The 19,151-nt window shown below is 28.8% G+C and overlaps 1 protein-coding gene across 1 annotated transcript in view; it reads right to left on the bottom strand.

The window, feature by feature from the left end:
* The window catches only part of LOC107448478 (WD repeat-containing protein 17), a 142,187-nt gene that overhangs the window by 73,503 nt on the left and 49,533 nt on the right, over positions 1-19,151 (bottom strand). Inside the window, exon 2 of the mRNA XM_043039824.3 lies at positions 5,584-5,710. Coding sequence (XP_042895758.2) covers positions 5,584-5,706 — 123 coding nt within the window. The 5' untranslated portion in view covers positions 5,707-5,710. The remainder of the gene's footprint in view (positions 1-5,583; positions 5,711-19,151) is intronic.

The following is a 19,151-nucleotide window of genomic DNA, read 5'->3' as shown; positions in this document are numbered from 1 at the left end:
ATTCTGCCGCACAATGGAAAAATCAGCATAAGCGATCGCAAATTCATAATTGAAATTTTTATACAACAGGCATTTTTGAATGATGATCAAATTGAAATTTTTTTAAAAGCAAACTTTTTAAAATTAGTTTTCTGAACTCCTATTTTAAAATCGATAGTATTAAAGAAAGAAAATAATTGCTAAGTCGCGTTTCTCAAAATCTATTATGAAGTCCCCTTACGTAGATTTTTAAATTGCCCGGCAGTATCATAATTTCACGCAATAGAAAGATTCCTTATTGCAATTGTATCAGAAATCAGTGATTTTGACCAGATAAATGATTTATATATGTTCTGATGAAAATTATATATTATTTATTATTTGTATTTAGAACAATGATATAAGATTCAGTGGTAGTCTTTATAAGCAGTTTTATTTAAACAAAGATTATGCTGATTCGTCATAATTGAATGAAAACAAAACTGATTCTACTGAAATTAAATATATAACAGATATATAATAACAGATATATAATAACAGAATATAATAAAAATGTTCTCTATCACAATACTATCGGTAATCATCGATTATGATTTGTTATATGATTTGTTTGTTGTCTTTATCAAAATTGGTGGTTAATTAATTATCTTTATAATAAGGATGTATTTAGTGGCTTTATTCATTCGTAATTAAGTAGTATAAAATAGTCTTTTGAAGAAATAACGTATATTATTTCGACACAATTGAAGTTAAAAATTCCATAGAAATTAAAGATACTACAGATAAATTGTAACATTTTAACTATTTTAAAATAACGTGATAGAAAATAAAATCTTGAAAATAGTAAAAATGATGGCAATACAAAGTGTTATATGGACATGAAAAAAAATTAATACTAGTTTGAAAATTAATATGACTCTTATACTAGTTTGAAAAACAACTTTTAATTAAAACTTTAATAATTATATTTTAATGAGACATTTTAATGATGAATCCTAATGATTGTTTCCTGAAATGGAAATTACTTCAAATTTCGACTTCAAATTTAAAATTCAAACTAATATCGAATGATTCAATTATGCTATAATGAGGCTTTTGATTAAGCATATTGATTTTTCACTTTCGTAAAATCTTATTGCAGTGCAAGATGTTTTAAGAAATATTTTGTTATTTTAGTGAAGTATGTTATTATTTCATGGACATAAAAGTAGTTATTATTTAAAAAGCCACTGATCTGTGAAATCGTGAATTGTAAATAATTTTCATTTAGTTTACTTCCATATTGGTAATTTTTTTTAAGATAAGACCAATTTGAATGTTATGAAAATACAAAATTCTGTGCGCAATTAAATTCATTTCTCTATATTTCTAAAAAAGTTCTTATTTTTGTGATGAATGTCATTTTATAGACGTAAAAGTAATTATCATTTAAAGAGCCACTGATCCAAGAAATCGTGAATTGTAAATAATTTTAATTTAGTTTACTTCCATATTGGTAATTTTTTTTAAGATAAGACCAATTTGAATGTTATGAAAATACAAAATTCTGTGCGATTTTTGTGATGAATGTCATTTTATAGACGTAAAAGTAATTATCAGTTAAAGAGCCACTGATCCAAGAAATCGTTAATTGTAAATAATTTTAATTTAGTTTACTTCCATATTAGTAAATTTTTTTAAGATAAGACCAATTTGAATGTTATGAAAATACAAAATTCTGTGCGCAATTAAATTCATTTCTCTATATTTCTAAAAAAGTTCTTATTTTTGTGATGAATGTCATTTTATAGACGTAAAAGTAATTATAATTTAAAGAGCCACTGATCCAAGAAATCGTGAATTGTAAATAATTTTCATTTAGTTTACTTCAATATTAGTAAATTTTTTTAAGATAAGACCAATTTGAATGTTATGAAAATACAAAATTCTGTGCGCAATTAAATTCATTTCTCTATATTTCTAAAAAAGTTTTTATTTTTGTGATGAATGTCATTTTATAGACGTAAAAGTAATTATAATTTAAAGAGCCACTGATCCAAGAAATCGTGAATTGTAAATAATTTTCATTTAGTTTACTTCAATATTAGTAAATTTTTTTAAGATAAGACCAATTTGAATATTATGAAAATATAAAATTCTGTGCGCAATTAAATTCATTTCTCTATATTTCTAAAAAGCTCTTATTTTTGTGATGAATGTGTTTAAAAATTATTTTAAGGCCATATCTTGCCTAAAATGTGATATTTTTTTTGAAAATTTGAATGCAATATTTTTGTTATAAATTGAAAAATACACCGTAATTATCATTAAATTTTCCTAATTAATAGTATTAAAAATTAATAATTTTCATAATAATGAAAGTATAATAAGTGTAATAATGAAAGCTCCGTTTATATTTTTGTGAATATACATGTTAACTTAAGAAACTAGTATACATAATACGCAATAAAGCATACGTTTGGGCATAAAGTGAATATCTTTTTTTCGTTTTTTATCTTTTACTGGTTTTTCAAGCCACTTCGGACTTATTCTGTATTAAAAATTTGAGTTCTGATACTTAATAGCGTAACATTAACATTAATAACGTAAAACTTTATTCAGAATTTATTAAGAAATTTATTTGTGAAAATGATGGAACTTATATATTATTTAATATTTTATAACCGTCGTTCAACAGCCTACCCAATTTTGGGTTTACGACTACTAATGTTCAACTCCGTATTCTTGTAATTTTGAACCAACCCAGAGGACAAGGGAACTCCTGGATCAGTACCCCCAGAGGTTTGATTTGTTTTGGGAACATGGAGGACCTTGTGACTCAACGGATTTAACTTGCTTCAGTCACCATTTACTACACGGAGATTATTCAGCCGGAGGGGATCGAACTGCTTTATACTAATTGCTAACTATTTTAAGCACTATTTGCACTAATTTATTTATTGTTTATCACCGGCGTTAAGATATCTGTCTTTAATGGGATAGCAGTTATATCACTGTGCATCTCCGTAACCTTATAGTTTTGAACTTAACCCAGAAGACAAGAAATCCCCTCGATTAGACATTACAGCGAACTTGCCGTTGCGGAGAACTAGCCAGAGTTTGTTTTACATAGAAAAGAAAACCTTGATAAACTTTCATGGTAAGCCCTACGACGAGTAGACTCGAACCTATGATTCACTGTTGCTGCTTTCGGTCAGCAAAGTGATCGATGCGGTCGAGCACTATCCTGCGATCAGAATACGAATTGAGAACTCTTCACTTGGAGTCGAACTTAGGTCTTAAGTGTTTGGATTCGACTAATCTTTTCCTTGAGAAACCCGGCATATTTTCGTGACTTATTATTTACTATCCTTCATTATTTGAAATAGTATTTTGCTTTGCTTTATTTATTAACTTTTCTATAATTATTTAGTTTACCTGTAGAAGGATTAAACTTTTTTACGCATTTAACGAAAAAGTTTAATGAAAATTTAATGGACGCATTTAATGAAAATACAATCTTTTTTATGCATTTAATGAAAAAATATTTCCCTCAAAACCCTCTTAAATGTATTTATAAGAATTTCCCTATTATTTAAGACATTTTTATAAAAAAAATTAAGTCACTCTTCTGATTAATCTGTATTTTTATGAATAAAATTACGCACAACAATACACTTATTATAATTTTTTTTAATGATAATAAGGGCTTTAATTAAAGTTTGTTGTTCTGGAAACTATTATTAACTAGTTAAAAGCCGATAGTTAGTCTTAGCTTAAAAACTTTTTTGAATAATAGAGAGTATAATTAGTTTGAATAATATCAAAAAACTTTGACAATTTTTTTATGCTAAGTATTTTAACGATTTTAAAAGTTTTATTAAAGTCACACTTAGTTTGCGTTTTATATTTATAAGAAAAAAATAACTTTCAGGCAAGAAAAAAATAAAGTTAAAAGTAATTAGGGATTGAAAGGAAGTTACATTTCTGAAACGTGTAAGATGATAAAATTCTGAATCGTTTTGAAGGTAAATTAAAATAATGAGTAAGTAAAGCAAAAGGAAATAAAATTGCGAAGAAAGCAATATACATAATTTTAAAATATCAAACAAGCATATTTTATTGCAACTTTTTATTATGCTTCTGGAATTTGAAACATAATTATGTTAAAAACTTCTTTTAACTATTCCATTGCTTTTTCGTAACTATTTTAGAAAAAGAAAATGTTATGTGTGATACTAAAATGTATCTTGCTTCTTTGATGTTTTTTGATGACTTCAAAAAACTATTTTTAACTTTTTCTGCGTTAGTGTAACTACTCATGTTTATTTGAAGAAAAACTTTTTATTTTAATGCAAAGTAACTTTTTAATGGAGTTGCAATTGAATACGCAAAATATAATAAAATAAATACGAAATTTATAATAAAATAAATACGAAATTTATAATATAATAAATACGTAACGTATAATTAATAAATGGGATTTTGATATGATTTTAGCTTTCCTGTTTACTTAAATATTAACTTTAAAAACGAAACTGAAAAACGCTTGGTATTTAATGCTTTAGAAAATGTTTTTAGAACATATAAATTTAGTTAAATATTTAACTTATAAAATAATTGAAACGTGATATCTCATTGTGTTCGTTTTTATGTTGTTTCTTTTCTTTATCGCTTTGTTTGAGAAGATTTTTTTAATCTGATTTTTGCTCATCTTGCATTTGTATTTCAATATAAAATTTATGCACCAAGAAGAAAAGTATGGTCAAAACTATCAGAATATGGTGAAATTTACCTTGTTTTTAGGTCTATGGGAGCACCAAAAAGCTCGGCAATTTCTATCAAAGAGCTTCGTTAATGATTTTGGCAAAATTAACAGTAAAATATGGTTTTATAAAGTGTGATATAATTTGGTAGATGTGGTAATTTGATAATTTTATCATGATACATTAGAGCATGGCAGAAAACTATTTATTCGGGAAAATTTGTTTTTCAGTTTTGTATCTTTTGCTAAATGGGTGGCAATAAAAACAATAATTTTGCAAACCAGAATTTCTGGTAAAGTGTTACCGTATGAATGAAAAAATTACCAAATTAATGATTTAAATTCCGGATACCTTGGTATTCATTACCAGAATTATATATACTTTTTTACCAGAAATGTTATTACTATACAATACGGTAAATTTACCAGAATTTTTTTCTCTGTGTGGAAATGACAGATTGATTAAGCTTAAATGTGGGTTATCGCTTTACTTAGAAATCTTTTCGAAGACAAATTTTTCTCGATATATGGACAGGCCTGTCTTCTAAAAGTTATTTATTGAAACCTTAATTCTTATTAATGGAACAGAAGGAACTCCAATTATTTTCGAATGGAAAAAAAAACTTTATACGTTTTTTCTGCATATTTCAGTTAAATTTATTTAACAAAACCTTTAAAAGGAAATTTTATGTGAAGGTTTTTTGCTGATTTTTTACTTGAGTGTGCAAATATGAATAGATAAATTAGAAAAAAAAAAAAAATACAAACTATGAAAATAATATGTCTAATATAAAATTATAAATGGAATATCCGCTTTTATAAGTAATGAACATAAGTGAAAAATTTTATGGTTAACTTACTTCATATATATAAATGGCTAAAGTTGCAGCATAAGCAAATCGTGATCCCGTTGCATCCACGACATTTAAATTCCATGGTTGACAACCAGCTGGAATCAAACCAATTTGACGAACTGAAGTCATTTTTCTGAAAAGAAATATAGCAAAAGATTAGCATGAAAAACTTTCTTTTATTAACATTGTTTCTGTAACGAATTTTTATAATAAAGAATTTAACAATAAATTATGATAAATACTTTTTAGTTTAAACAGTTTATAAAAGATGGCAGCACAGGTACGATTAATTCGAATGAAGGTTTTATGAAAGTTGTTGGGTGCTCTAGCTAAGATTTAGAAAAGTGAGCGGAAAAAATAGTTCTTATCTTATTCTGTTACATGGAAAAGTTGCACAGTTTGCATAAGTATTATCATAATTTTCCTCTTTTTTTAAAATTTTTTGTTTAAAAATAAAACAAAGTTTGGAAAGAATTTTTTGAAGATTTGGAAACAAAGAAGATTCGAATTAAATATATATCAACATTATTATTAATTTTTTGTAAATATTATCTATTTTTTTAAAAATAAATAAGCATATTACAACTGAAAAAAATAATAAAATTAATTAAAATTGACTAATTAATTATAATTAATGTGTTACATATTTTTTAAGTTATTATTGTCTTATTTAGTCTTCGATTTGTATGTAAATATAATTTTAGAGAATTAAAAGCTTAAAATATTTAAACAATTTAAATCGAATAATGATTAAAAACATCTGCTTTGTTAAACAAAAACGTGAGTAAAATGTGCTAAACCCAAAATAAGAGTAACTGAAAAAATGGCTAAAAATACATTTATATGCATAAGTATTAAAGAAATATGCATTATTTTTAAGAATTATAAAAGTATTAGTAAAATTAAAAGAAAAATAATCTTACATATAATTAAAAGTTAAATTTTTTTTATTGAAAAATCTTAAAAAATGCAAATTAGCTTTGTTGGTAAGAAATTATAATATCAAAATAATCAAAAAATAAAAACTGATGTTTGAATAATGTAAGTGAAATTTGTATATGAAATACACCCAATGTTTGCTAAAAGAATTATGGCAGCTCGGGAAAACGACTAAGACAATCTTTTCTTATTATTACAGTTTATAATTAACTCATTAATCAATTTTTCTAATTAGAAGGGCAGAAAAATTAATACTGTCATTAAAAGAAAAAAAAAAGCAGAAGTTGTTAAACAAGATCAGTTTTAATGATGAAAAAGATTACATATTTCAAGATCTAGGATTAAGCAAAAAGAGTTTTAAGTTAAAAAATATTTAAATTATGAAAAAGATATTATATCTGAGAAAGGAATTAAGGAAATTAAAGTCATAAAAATAAGAAGATTGCTATGGAATTAATAGGCTTATTTATTATAGAGCAGAAAACAAATTAAACAATAACCAACTTGTCTTTTTTGAGGAAAGGCTTTATGAAATTAAAATAAAAGAGGTTTACTTTTTTAAGTAAGCAGTTAAAGTTGCAGTTACCTAAAAGGTCGTGATATATTTATACGCAAGAGAGCAGCCTAAAGCATGGAATGTAAAATAACAAAAATTACGTTTGCATTTACGGTGTCTTTACTATTTCAAAGTCGCCTCTAGCTCTGTCATAAACGTTTTAAAAATTAATAATAAACTATTTTATTGCTGAATTGTTTAAGTTTATATTTGCTTTGGCGGAGATTTCCTCTCAGATGGATTTTATGAAGAAATAAAATGAGTCAAAATGGGAAAAGAAAGCAGTACTGGGGATCTCGTGATCTAATTAACAGAATTCTAGGAGAGTAATTTAATTTTTTTGCCGTGAATAGGAAATATTTTATTGACATCTTAATGAAAAGTTAAGTCTATTGAATTTTTTATTACCTGTGTTAAAGTTATTTAAGGAAACTAGTATTTTTTTATTCTCAGAAAAGAAAATTAATTATTGAAGTTGTTGTAATAACATTTAAAATGTATGTTATTGCAAAGAACTCGGATAGAAATATTCAAACAATGAAAAGATGAACATTGTTTGAATATTTTCTTTAATATTAAATATTTGAATAATGGAATAGTATATATTGAATATTTGAATTTAAGCAATGAAACACATAGAAAAAGTAGTAAAATAAATTTTGTCATTAGGTAGAAAGATACCTGTTATTATAAGCGTATACCTTCCTATGTTTGGTTTTAAGTAATTGTCAAAATTAATAAATATACACTTTTTATAGAAATATTTATATTTAACTAAAATAAATCTAATGAAAAAAGTAACCGAATAGGTCAAAAAGAAATTTTTTATTATTTGCTTTAAAGATATTTAAGGAAACTACGGATTTTTCATTTGTACAAAAGAAAATTAACTAATGAAGTTGCTGTAATAATATTTAAAATGTATGTTATTGCAAATGAATCACAAAGAATTATTCAAACAATGAAACGTTCCCATAGGAAAAGTCGTAAAATATATTTCGTCATTAGATAGAAAAATAACTGTTATTTTAAAGGTATAGCTTTTTATATATTTCGGTCTACAATTTTCGGTAAACTGGTACTGGCACTTTTTGCCATAAACAAGATACAAAATAAAAAATCTGATATACCGTAATTTTTACAGTAACAACTATCGTAAAATCACTAATTATCTCTAATTAAATAAATAATGCAGCAAAAAGTATGGTAAAAATGGATTTTACGGTAAAATGGATTTTACGAAGGGTGCACCCAAAGTGCCGGTGCTTCATACTGTGGTTTGATACGGAATTTTTTACATTGAGATTAAGATCAAACAGTTTAAATACTCGGAAATAAAACTATATTCTGAAAATATTTAAAACCATATGAACTAAGCAGCTAAAACTAGTTACACATTTAGAAAACTCAGTTCACTTTTGAACCAAATTTATCTGTGGTTTGAACCATAATACAGATAGAACGTGCTATAACCTTAATAACGCCTTAGTAACAGATTCAGGCTTCAGCTTTTCATCAAGCTGGACAGAAACGATTAAATGATTAAACTTAATTTGCTCCGTATTAAGGTTACTTGAATAGGATTATGGTTTAAAATGCACCAAAACTTTTATTAGTGCAGCATATTTTCCAGCATTTAAGGCTTTGGAAAAACAGTTTTTACGCAAGTAGTGTAACTTCTAAAACAGATTTTTTATCCAAACATGACCATCTTGCTAGTGTTAAACATGCCAATGCTGCGCTCATTAAAGAGTACGGCTTATAACTTACGTCAGGTTGAAGAACATGAGTTAGAGCGACATACCGCAAAGATACATCCAGGGTCACTTCAGGATTCGAACCCACTACTTCCACGTAACATAGCATTAGGTGAAAAGGCGAAAGCGCACGGTCAGCCTCTGCCCAAATTTTCATCTGAGCTTTTATACAATTGCTTATTGTTATTGTCGTTGGTCATTAAAGCAAGGGGGACGATTGATTTTGTTGTCCAGTGACACCATCTATGGACATGAATTCGGCTTCTGCCACACCCATACGTCCCACCTGTTTATAGAGCGTATCCATTCATTCATCCACAGATCTTAATTTTGACGAGAATCAGAGAAAAACCAATCTCCAACTCAATACCCCCAGAGGTATAATTTGCTGATTTAACAGATTTAATACAGATTTAACGTGCACAAGTCACCATTTACTACACGGGGAGTTTTCAGCCGGTTGAATTCGAACTTCCGTTCCCACTAACAAACGTGAGTCCAGCGCCCTGCCAACCAGGCTATTCCGGCCATACATTTGTCTAAACTATTTACATGAAATGGTGGACAAGAATAATTTGATTATAATTTCTAAAACTATTAACACAGTATCCTTTACACTAGAAAATATTTTTTGAAACTACAAAAATTCGATAGTATTTTGTGAGTGTAAATAAACTTTAAAGTATTAGATAATTACTGTAATAATATAGGTAATAACTACAACAATATTCAGGGGTTGGACAAAAATATCAAAATACTTATATATTAACTCTATGTAAACAATCTTTTTTTTCCATCAGCAAATGATTTATCAATTTGTTATTAATTTATTAGTGCCATTTGAAAATCATGATTGAAGTCATGAAAATCATGATTTCATGACAAGAAATCATGATTTTCATGTCATGATTAATGCTGAAGATCATGAAGTCATGAAAATCATGATTTGAAAATGATGATTGAAGCTTTTAGAAATGATTTTCTTTTTACTCATGTAAATTCAGATCGATCAAAATGTGAGGAGGAATTTAATAACTTATTTCTAGCTTTAATACCCGCTATTTTAAAATCTTGTTATAAGATTGCGATATTTATATAAAGATGTCTTTAAAATTAAAGCGGTATTAAAAAGAGAACGAAACAAACTACGTTCCTTTTGCTTGCTGAAAATTTTGCATGATAGAAAAGGACAATTTTTAAAAGCTTTATATCATGGTCTTTCAAGTTTTGCCATCAAAACAAACTCGTAAATGAAATATTGCCTACATGGTATTAATATAAAAGGGTTTCTGTAGTTTTATCCACCCCTGTAAATGTTAATACATTATCTTTAGCCGCGATGGCTAAGGGGATAGAGTGTTCGCCTTCTATTGAGTTAAACCGGGTTCGAATCCCAGGGATGGTTGGTAGATACAAATTTCGCATCCGGCTTGCACCGACCACAGTGCTGACGTAAAATATCCTCAGTGGTAGACAGTTCATAGGTTAGAGTTCATTTACCATCAGGATAACAGTGGGAGTTTCTCGTGGTCTTCCTCTCTATGTGACGCAAATGCGGGTTAGTTCCATCAAAAAGACCTCCACGAAGACGAATTTCTCCCAATACTTGATCCAGGAGTTCCCTTGTGTTCTGGGTTGGGTTCAAAATTACAAGGATACGGAGTTGAACATTAGTAGTCGTAAACCCAAAACTTCGTCGGCTGTTCAGCAACGGTTATAATATAAAATATAACATAAATACTTTATCTTTGCTACCAATAGAAATGTACTATCTGAAAGTGCGAAAATTCATTTGTAGTTGGTAAGTGTAGGTACTTTATTTACGTGGCACTTTAGCTTGACAGTGGACTATGGGCGACGGTCTAGGAAGCATCAATGTATATATGATCCGAATACATGCCATCACAATTTTGATCCTCTTCACAGGGGATGGCTCCCCTGCGTTCTACTGGCGAAGTAGAGCACTTTACGGTAGAACAGTTTATTGAGGACCGATACCACGCTCTCTCGGTACCTACGCAGTCTGATCAAATTGGTCACCCACCCGCTTACTGACTGCAGCCAGTGATGCTTGACTTTGGTGTTCTACTGGGAACCTTGTCGTTGCGATCAGTCCAATACAGGACAGTTGGGGAGTGTGAATAAACTTTTAAATATTATCAGGATGCCGTGTCTTTACGATCAGTCTAGTATGTGACAGTTGGTGAGAGTAAATAAACTTTTAAATATTATCAGGATGCCGTGTCTTTACGATCAGTCTAGTATGGGACAGTTGGTGAGAGTAAATAAACTTTTAAATATTAGCAGGATGCCGTGTTTTTACGATCAGTCTAGTATGAGACAGTTGGTGAGAGTAAATAAACTTTTAAATATTAGCAGGATGCCGTGTCTTTACGATCAGTCTAGTATGGGACAGTTGGTGAGAGTAAATAAACTTTTAAATATTAGCAGGATGCCGTGTCTTTACGATCAGTCTAGTATGGGACAGTTGGTGAGAGTAAATAAACTTTTAAATATTAGCAGGATGCCGTGTCTTTACGATCAGTCTAGTATGGGACAGTTGGTGAGAGTAAATAAACTTTTAAATATTAGCAGGATGCCCTAGTCTTTACGATCAGTCTAGTATGGGACAGTTGGCGAGAGTAAATAAACTTTTAAATATTAGCAAGGATGCCGTGTCTTCATGATCTGTCTAGTATGGGACAGTTGGTGAGAGTAAATAAAGTTTTGAATAATAGCAGGGATGCCGTGTCTTTACGATCTGTCTAGTATAGCACAGTTGGTGAGAGTAAATATAGTTTTAAATATTAGCAGGGAGGCCGTGTCTTTACGATCTGTTTAGTATGGGATAGTTGGTGAGGGTAAATAAAGTTTTAAATATTAGCAGGGATGCCGTGTCTTTACGATCTGTCCAGTATAGGACAGTTGGTGAGAGTAAATGAAGTTTTAAATATTAGCAGGGATGCCGTGTATTTACAATCAGTTCAGTATGGGACATTTCCAATTCATCCATGCTGTGTATTTACAAACAGTCCAGTATGGGACAGTTGTTGAATGTTAATAAACTTTTAAATATTTGTAAGGGGACCGTGTCTTTACGATCAGTCCAGTATGGGACAGTTGGTGAGGGTATACAAACTTTTAAGTATTAGCAGGGGTGCTAACTTTTCATATTTTTGAGGAAAATTTAGTGCATTAGTAGTTAAAAGTATGTTTTAATGCATGATTCTTTATTTTATAAATTTGATTTAAAATTATTTTCCACTTGAAATATGTAAATGATTTAAAAGTTCATGTGAAACTCCCCTTGGTTCAAGCTCTTTCGTGGCGAGACTTTTGATATGTTAGCTTAATAATAAAACGTTCTGAAACCTTAACTGTCTACTAGTCTATAAGATATTTTTCAAAAAGCGTCGAAGTTGGCAGCCGTATTAGATATTTACGAAAATAATATAGCTATTAATTATAATAATATATCTAGAACTATACGGAAAAATAGATAAAATTAACTGCTGCAAATTGATAAAAATGCTTGTTGAAATACGCTGTCTATTGCAAAGTACATTTATTGTTGTTAAAGAATACGTTAAAAAAAACTTTTGTAATCATCATTTTTTAAAAACCTTAAGATAGCGCAGTATTAATCAATCACTTTACACCTATTTGTCAAATAGAAGTGAATCGCTGTCGAAACGAAAATTTATCACTAAAGAATAGTCTCTTAGAAGACAGCATACTTGACAAATTCATTTTTAACACGAGCTCATAGATTGCATGATTTGAAGGAAGTGTTTCTCAGAGGAAAAAAAAAAAAGATTTCTGAAGCAAATATTGTCAATCTAAGGTCTAGTAAAAATAACTTTACAAGTATATTTCGTACCTACTAAAATATATTTGTTTGGATTCAGTCTTGCAAATATTTTGATGTCAGTTTGAAATATTTATATTTACAATTGTATTGTTCATACATTTGTGATGCAATGTTAGTTACATGCTAAAGCGTAAAGGGTTATAAATGTCATTGTAGTTTAAATAAATGAATAATTGTGGTCTTGCAAACGTATTTATTTGGCAGTTTTGAAACGAACTTTTTTACAAGGTATAAACACACTTTATGCTTTGGTTTTTACAAGGTATAAACACACTTTATGCTTTGGTTTGACGTTTAAAAATAAATTAAATAAAGTTGTAATTTATGAAATAAGAATATATTGTACTTAGAATATTATGTTAAATTTCAATTGAATAATATTAATATTGCAACCTGCAGATTGCGATAGTTTTAGAATAATTAATTTATATAATATCAACACATTTTTTGATATAATGATCAAAATTGAGTTAGATATAATGTTCTATTATTTAAAATAAATGAAACATTGCGTTGAAAATTAAAAGAACAATTTTGATATTGAAACGAGCCTATTGTAAGATAACATAGGTTTTGGAATATTTTTTCTTTATGAAACATTTTATGCTCTTAAGTTTATAAATAAGTCAAAACACTTGTTTAAAAAACAGATAGACTATTTTCGTTTTGCAACGAATTTATTAGTGAGGAACTCCTATTTGACAATTTTTGTTTTGCAAAGAATTCATTAGTTGGGAACGCCTGTTTAGATAATTGTCATTTTGCAACAAATTTAATAGTGGGGGGGGGGGGCTGCTTTTAAAATTATGTTTTTTTAGCTCATTCGAGTGTAGGATTTCAAAAGAACGGTTCTTTTTTCAAAAAAGAAAGAAAGTGACAGCTGAAGTGTTTCATCATTAGGATACATTTCGTGGAACAATATAATTCTTTTACAGCCATCTGTATATAAGTTAAATATTTACATTTGGGCATTTTGATCTAAAACCACAAGACAGTAACTTTTGCGAAATAAAATGCTTTTTTAGAAGTAATAGAAATTTAAATCTATTTGGTATAAGCAAAAATATAATAGCACTTTTTTTATGCAGGTTGCTTTAATATGTGCAGGGCTGTCATCTATTACGCATTTACGCCTTTCAGTGCACCCTAAAAAAGGAAATCTACGCTGTCTAAACCAGGAGAACATGGTGGCCAGGAAATCGCTCTACCCTACCCAATCCACCACCTAGCGGCGAGCAAAGACGCTTTCGACTGCTAGTTGCTATGTAAATCTGAGTTCTTGTGATGTCCCCAAGCCTTCCTTAATCCCAGTGATGGCTAGTCGGTACGAACTCCGTAACCAGTTCGCCCCGACTACAGTGTTGACGTGGAATATCCTCAGTGGCAGACGGATCATGAGTCCCCCTGTCGTCAGGCTAACCGTGGGAGTTTCTCGTGGTCTTTCTCTCCATGTAACTCAAATGCGAGTTAGTTCCATCAAAGAGTCCTCCACGAAGGCAATTTTCTCCCAATACTTGATTCAGGAGTTCCCTGGTCTTCTGGACTGGGTTCAAAATTACAAGGCTACGGAGTTGAACATTAGTAGTCGTAAATCCAAAAATTAGTTCGGCTGCTAAACGACGGTTATAAAATAAAAATAAAATGATCCTGGACACCTCGTATATAAGAAATTTTCTCTCACGTGATGGAGATTGATATGGAAGAATTAAGTCAGTTTGTTTATAGGTCAGTTTGTTCATTAATAATCCTGGCCTACAGATTCATCTCTCTTTAATTGACTTTTTGCCAGAATCAAACCTCGGTCTGAACATGAATCAATCAGAAAGAAGTGAAAATATTTAAATAAACTCAAAGAGATTTTGTTTCTTTCTGAAGAAGGAAAAGAAAAATAATGGAAAAAATCCAAATGATGAGCCTCCCGGTGATTCAAGTAATGATCTATCTGCTAGTGATTTGACAGGCCCATTTGTTCTTGTGCCTTGTTTTACATTGAAGGGCTCTATGAAAACAATTCTTCCAATTCTTTAAACTAAGAAGAGTAAAACGCTTTCTAGATCTTCAAAAAATATATTCTTAACAAGCAGCAGTTATAAAAAAATGGATTTAGCAAATGTACTTAAATTCGAGAAAGTTAAAGATTTGAAGATAGAATAAAGTTAGGGAGATCTGATCCGAAATCCACAACTTCAATTCGAAAGATAGAAAAATCTGGACTAAAATGAAAGAAAATAGTTTTCTCTTCAGCAAAATATTAAAATCAGTTAATTCTGTATTAAATCAAGCTTCCTATTGAACGCAAGATGTTGTCATAATTCAAGTTGAACCTGATAAAAGCTAACTTTGCTGAAAGCATGGTGCAAGAGAAGTCTCACTTGAATTTTGAAATATATATCGTAATGTTTTACTAACATTTCATATATTAAAGATTCTATCATTGTATTTCTAATACTTAAAAATAATATTAAATTTCTAGCTATTCTTTTCAATATTTGTTCTGAGTTATCAACTGCCTAATTTTTTGTTTAATAGTAAACATTAAATACTTTCCAGGTTGGTGCGATTTACAAATTAAGTTACCAGTTTCCTAAATTGGATCTTGAAAATCTGGCAAAAACTAATAATTTTTAGTTCTAACTGCTCAAATATTATTACTAAAAAACAATTATGTTGCTGTATAAATATGTTTTTTTTCATAAAAATATTTCAATTCCATTCGTAAGTGACATTAATAAAAATTAAAAAATTGAAAATTGTACTATTTAGGCAACACTCTTTTATTATGAAATGAAATCAAAAGAAATCTACATTATTAGACCAAAATTTAATTACAAGGTTTATACTAAATAAATACTAAAATCTATCTATCTATCTATCTATCTATCTATCTATCTATCTATCTATCTATCTATCTATCTATCTATCTATCTATCTATCTATCTATCTATCTATCTATCTATCTATCTATCTATCTATCTATCTATCTATCTATCTATCTATCTATCTATCTATCTATCTATCTATCTATCTATCTATCTATCTATCTATCTATCTATCTATCTATCCGTCCATCCACCCATCGATCCATCCATCCCTCTATCTATCTATCTATCTATCTATCTACCTATTTTATAAATGCACTTTAGGAATCGGAAATTAATTGGTAAGTAATTAGGAAAAAAAACTTTCTAAACATTGACAATTCCTTATTATGACCAAGTGCAAAGGAGGGATTAAAATAACGTAAAATTTACTTAATTTGAAAAAGAAGTTTTAGTTCACGGTGGCTCATGGTGATGGGAAAATGCATTCTAGTTCCACTTGACAAGTAAAGAGTTTTATTTTATTATTCTATTAAGAGTTAAGGTATTATTCGAGATTAAGTGAGGTATTAAAAGCAAAGGCAAAAATCAAATAATCGGGAACTAGTTTATTTGAAGACGAAGCTTAAAAGCTGCTCTTGGTGAAAGGATAATGGATTTTATCTCCACTAAATAAATAAACAGTTCTTTGTTACTATTTTAAATACTTCTTTACAAATTCCAAAATCAATAATTTTTGATTAGAAATAGGAAAGTTTTTTCCCTTATTTAAATATTAAATTTCGACAATTATTTTGCAAGATTGTAAGATTTAAAAAATTACAAGGATTTTAGAAATATAGATTAATTGTCGTCATTATGCAACTCCCGCAAATATGACCTTAAATAATCTTCTGTAATACTATAGACAAATTTTTGATCCTCTTATTTATTTTAAACGTAGTGTACAACTATGCAGTATCAGCAAAAATCGATAATAATTTAAACTTAGGGTTCTCTCAGATCTTAGAAAAATTTAATAGTTGCAACTAATCCACTATTATATATCTTTCTTTATGATAACACTGCAGCTTTTAGAGAACAACTACGGCACATTTTTTGTATGCATATATATTCCTAAAAATAGCATTTTAAGATGGTAACAAATGTACTAAATAGTCGAGGTTCGTTTTGTTTTTGTTACCACAATAAAAAATTTCTAAGATCAACAGGAATCCTGCACAAGTAAATAATTTTTTCGTTGAAACTGTTATTCTTAATAATACATAATTCAGTTCAATAATTACTAATTTCTGCTTATAACATATCCAAACAATAATAACTCCAAAGGTTGTAAAAAACGAATAAGGAAACGTGAATTTATATTAAATGTATTGTATTTGCAAAAATAGAAAAAGTTGTTACTTGCCATAAACTACGATTAAACGTTTTATTTACGCATGTATTTAAAATAATAGATAATTGCAGTGAATAATCAGCATTATCATGTGATGCAGTTTTATATATTTAAAATAACTATTTACTAATTTCTGTTTCTCCAAATAACATTATCTTCGTTATCAAAAAAAGGAGTTGATGCACACATGCATTCGAAATATTAGATAACTGGAGTAAATAAGATGTTATTCGTTGCAGTTCTGTTCACTTAAAATTTCTAAAAGAAAATATTCTTGCATTAGTCAAAAAAAGGGAATAACAAACAGTAAACTACTGTTGAACATTTTAAATACGAAAGAGTTCGAAATATTAGATAACTGGAGTGAATAAATAGAGATATTATTCGATGTAGTTCCATTTACTTAAAATGCCTATTCATTAATTTCTGCTTATAACATCTCTTAACGAAAATATTTGCAAAACAGAAAGGGAGTGTAAAACCGCTAACTACTATTAAACGTTTTAAATATAAGTGCATTTGAAATATTAGATAACTGGAGTAAATAAATGGCGATAATTGTTTGATGCAAATTAATTTACTTAAAATTACTATTCATTAATTTCTATTTATAACAACTCCACACAAAATACTTGCATGAGCCAACATAAAGGAGAAACAAACCGTAAACTATTACTAAAAGTGTTGTATACTCATGCATTCGTAATATTAAATAACTAGAGTAAATTCATGGAGATATTATTCGTTGCAGTTCTAATCAATTACTCTTCATTAATTTCTGATTATAACATCTCTAAATAATTGTATTATTTAAAAAAAGGAATAAGTAACCACCAACTACTTCTAAAAATAATATGTACACATGCATTTGAAATATTAAATAACTGGAGTAAATAAAAAGAGTAAATAAATAGAGATATAATTCGTTTGCAGTTCTATTCACTTGAGCTGAAAAAGGAAGTAACAAACCGCAAACTATAAGTGAAAGAATTATAAACACATGGAGAAAATAAATAGAGACATTATTTGTTGCATTTATTTTCACTTAAAATGACTATTCAATAATTTCTGCTTATTAGAATGCTAAGCAGAAATGTTTGCGTTAGACAAAAAAACAGTAACAAGCCCTAAATTACCATTTTATTACCTAAATTACCATTGCATTCGAAATATTAGATACCTGGAATTAATAAAAACAGATATAATTCGTTGCAGTTCGGCTATTGTGAAATGACTATTCATTAATTTTTGGTTATAACATCTCTAAGCAACAATATTTGCAATAGATAAAAAAAGATGTAACAAACCGTAAACTACAACTAAAAGAATTATATACTCATGCATTCCAGATACACACGGAGAGAATAAATAGAGATATTATTCGTTGCAGCTCTTTTCATTTTAAATGACTACTCAATAATTTCTGTTTATTACAACACAAAACAGAAATATTTGCGTTAGCCAAATAAAGCAGTAAAACGCCATAAATTACCATTAAACTTTTTATATTGACATGCATTCGAAATATTAGATATCTAGAATTAATAAAAATAGATACAATTCGCTGCAGTTCTGAAAACTTGAAATGACTATTCATTAATTTTTGTTTATAACGTCACTTAACAACAATATTTGCATTAGCTAAAAAAAAGTGCAACAAATCGCAAACTGCAACTAAAGGAATTATATACACATGCATTCGAAATATTAAATAACTGGAGTAAATAAATAGAGATATTATTCGATGCAATGAAGTGGAGAAAATATTCCAAGTAAAGAACCACTTCATGAACTAGCTCGGACAATGTAGCGATATTATTACTCGATACAATATGTAGGTCCAGCAATGTTGCCAGTGAGTGAAGAGAAATTTAATAAATTATCGAAATCACCTTTCAATTACCCGCGACATCTGCAATTATTCGCTCGCCATGATTAACTCCAACTTCATTCCTCTCCGGGCAAAGTAGTTGCTGTCGTTGGTTGCTGTTGCCAACTTGCAACAATGTATAGGAATGTGTTGTCATGTACCTGATTCCTTAATCGGAGTATTCATCTCAACAGAATGTTCTATTCGTCACATTGTTGAATTTCGAACGGTTGCTCGGATCGATCATTGAGGCAAAAGGCGAATAAAGAAAATGTATTTGGGAATAGTTTGATATTAACTTTGCCAACACTATTAACTGACGAGGGGGAATATTTTCTATATTGATATCAATTTGTTTACTTAAAG

Source organism: Parasteatoda tepidariorum, chromosome 12, assembly GCF_982258835.1.
Source record: "Parasteatoda tepidariorum strain Cologne lab strain chromosome 12, Ptep-v5.0, whole genome shotgun sequence".
NCBI classification, from domain to species: Eukaryota; Metazoa; Arthropoda; class Arachnida; order Araneae; family Theridiidae; genus Parasteatoda; species Parasteatoda tepidariorum.
Note: the sequence above shows the minus strand (reverse complement) of the source record. Positions and strands in the feature narration are given on the sequence as shown.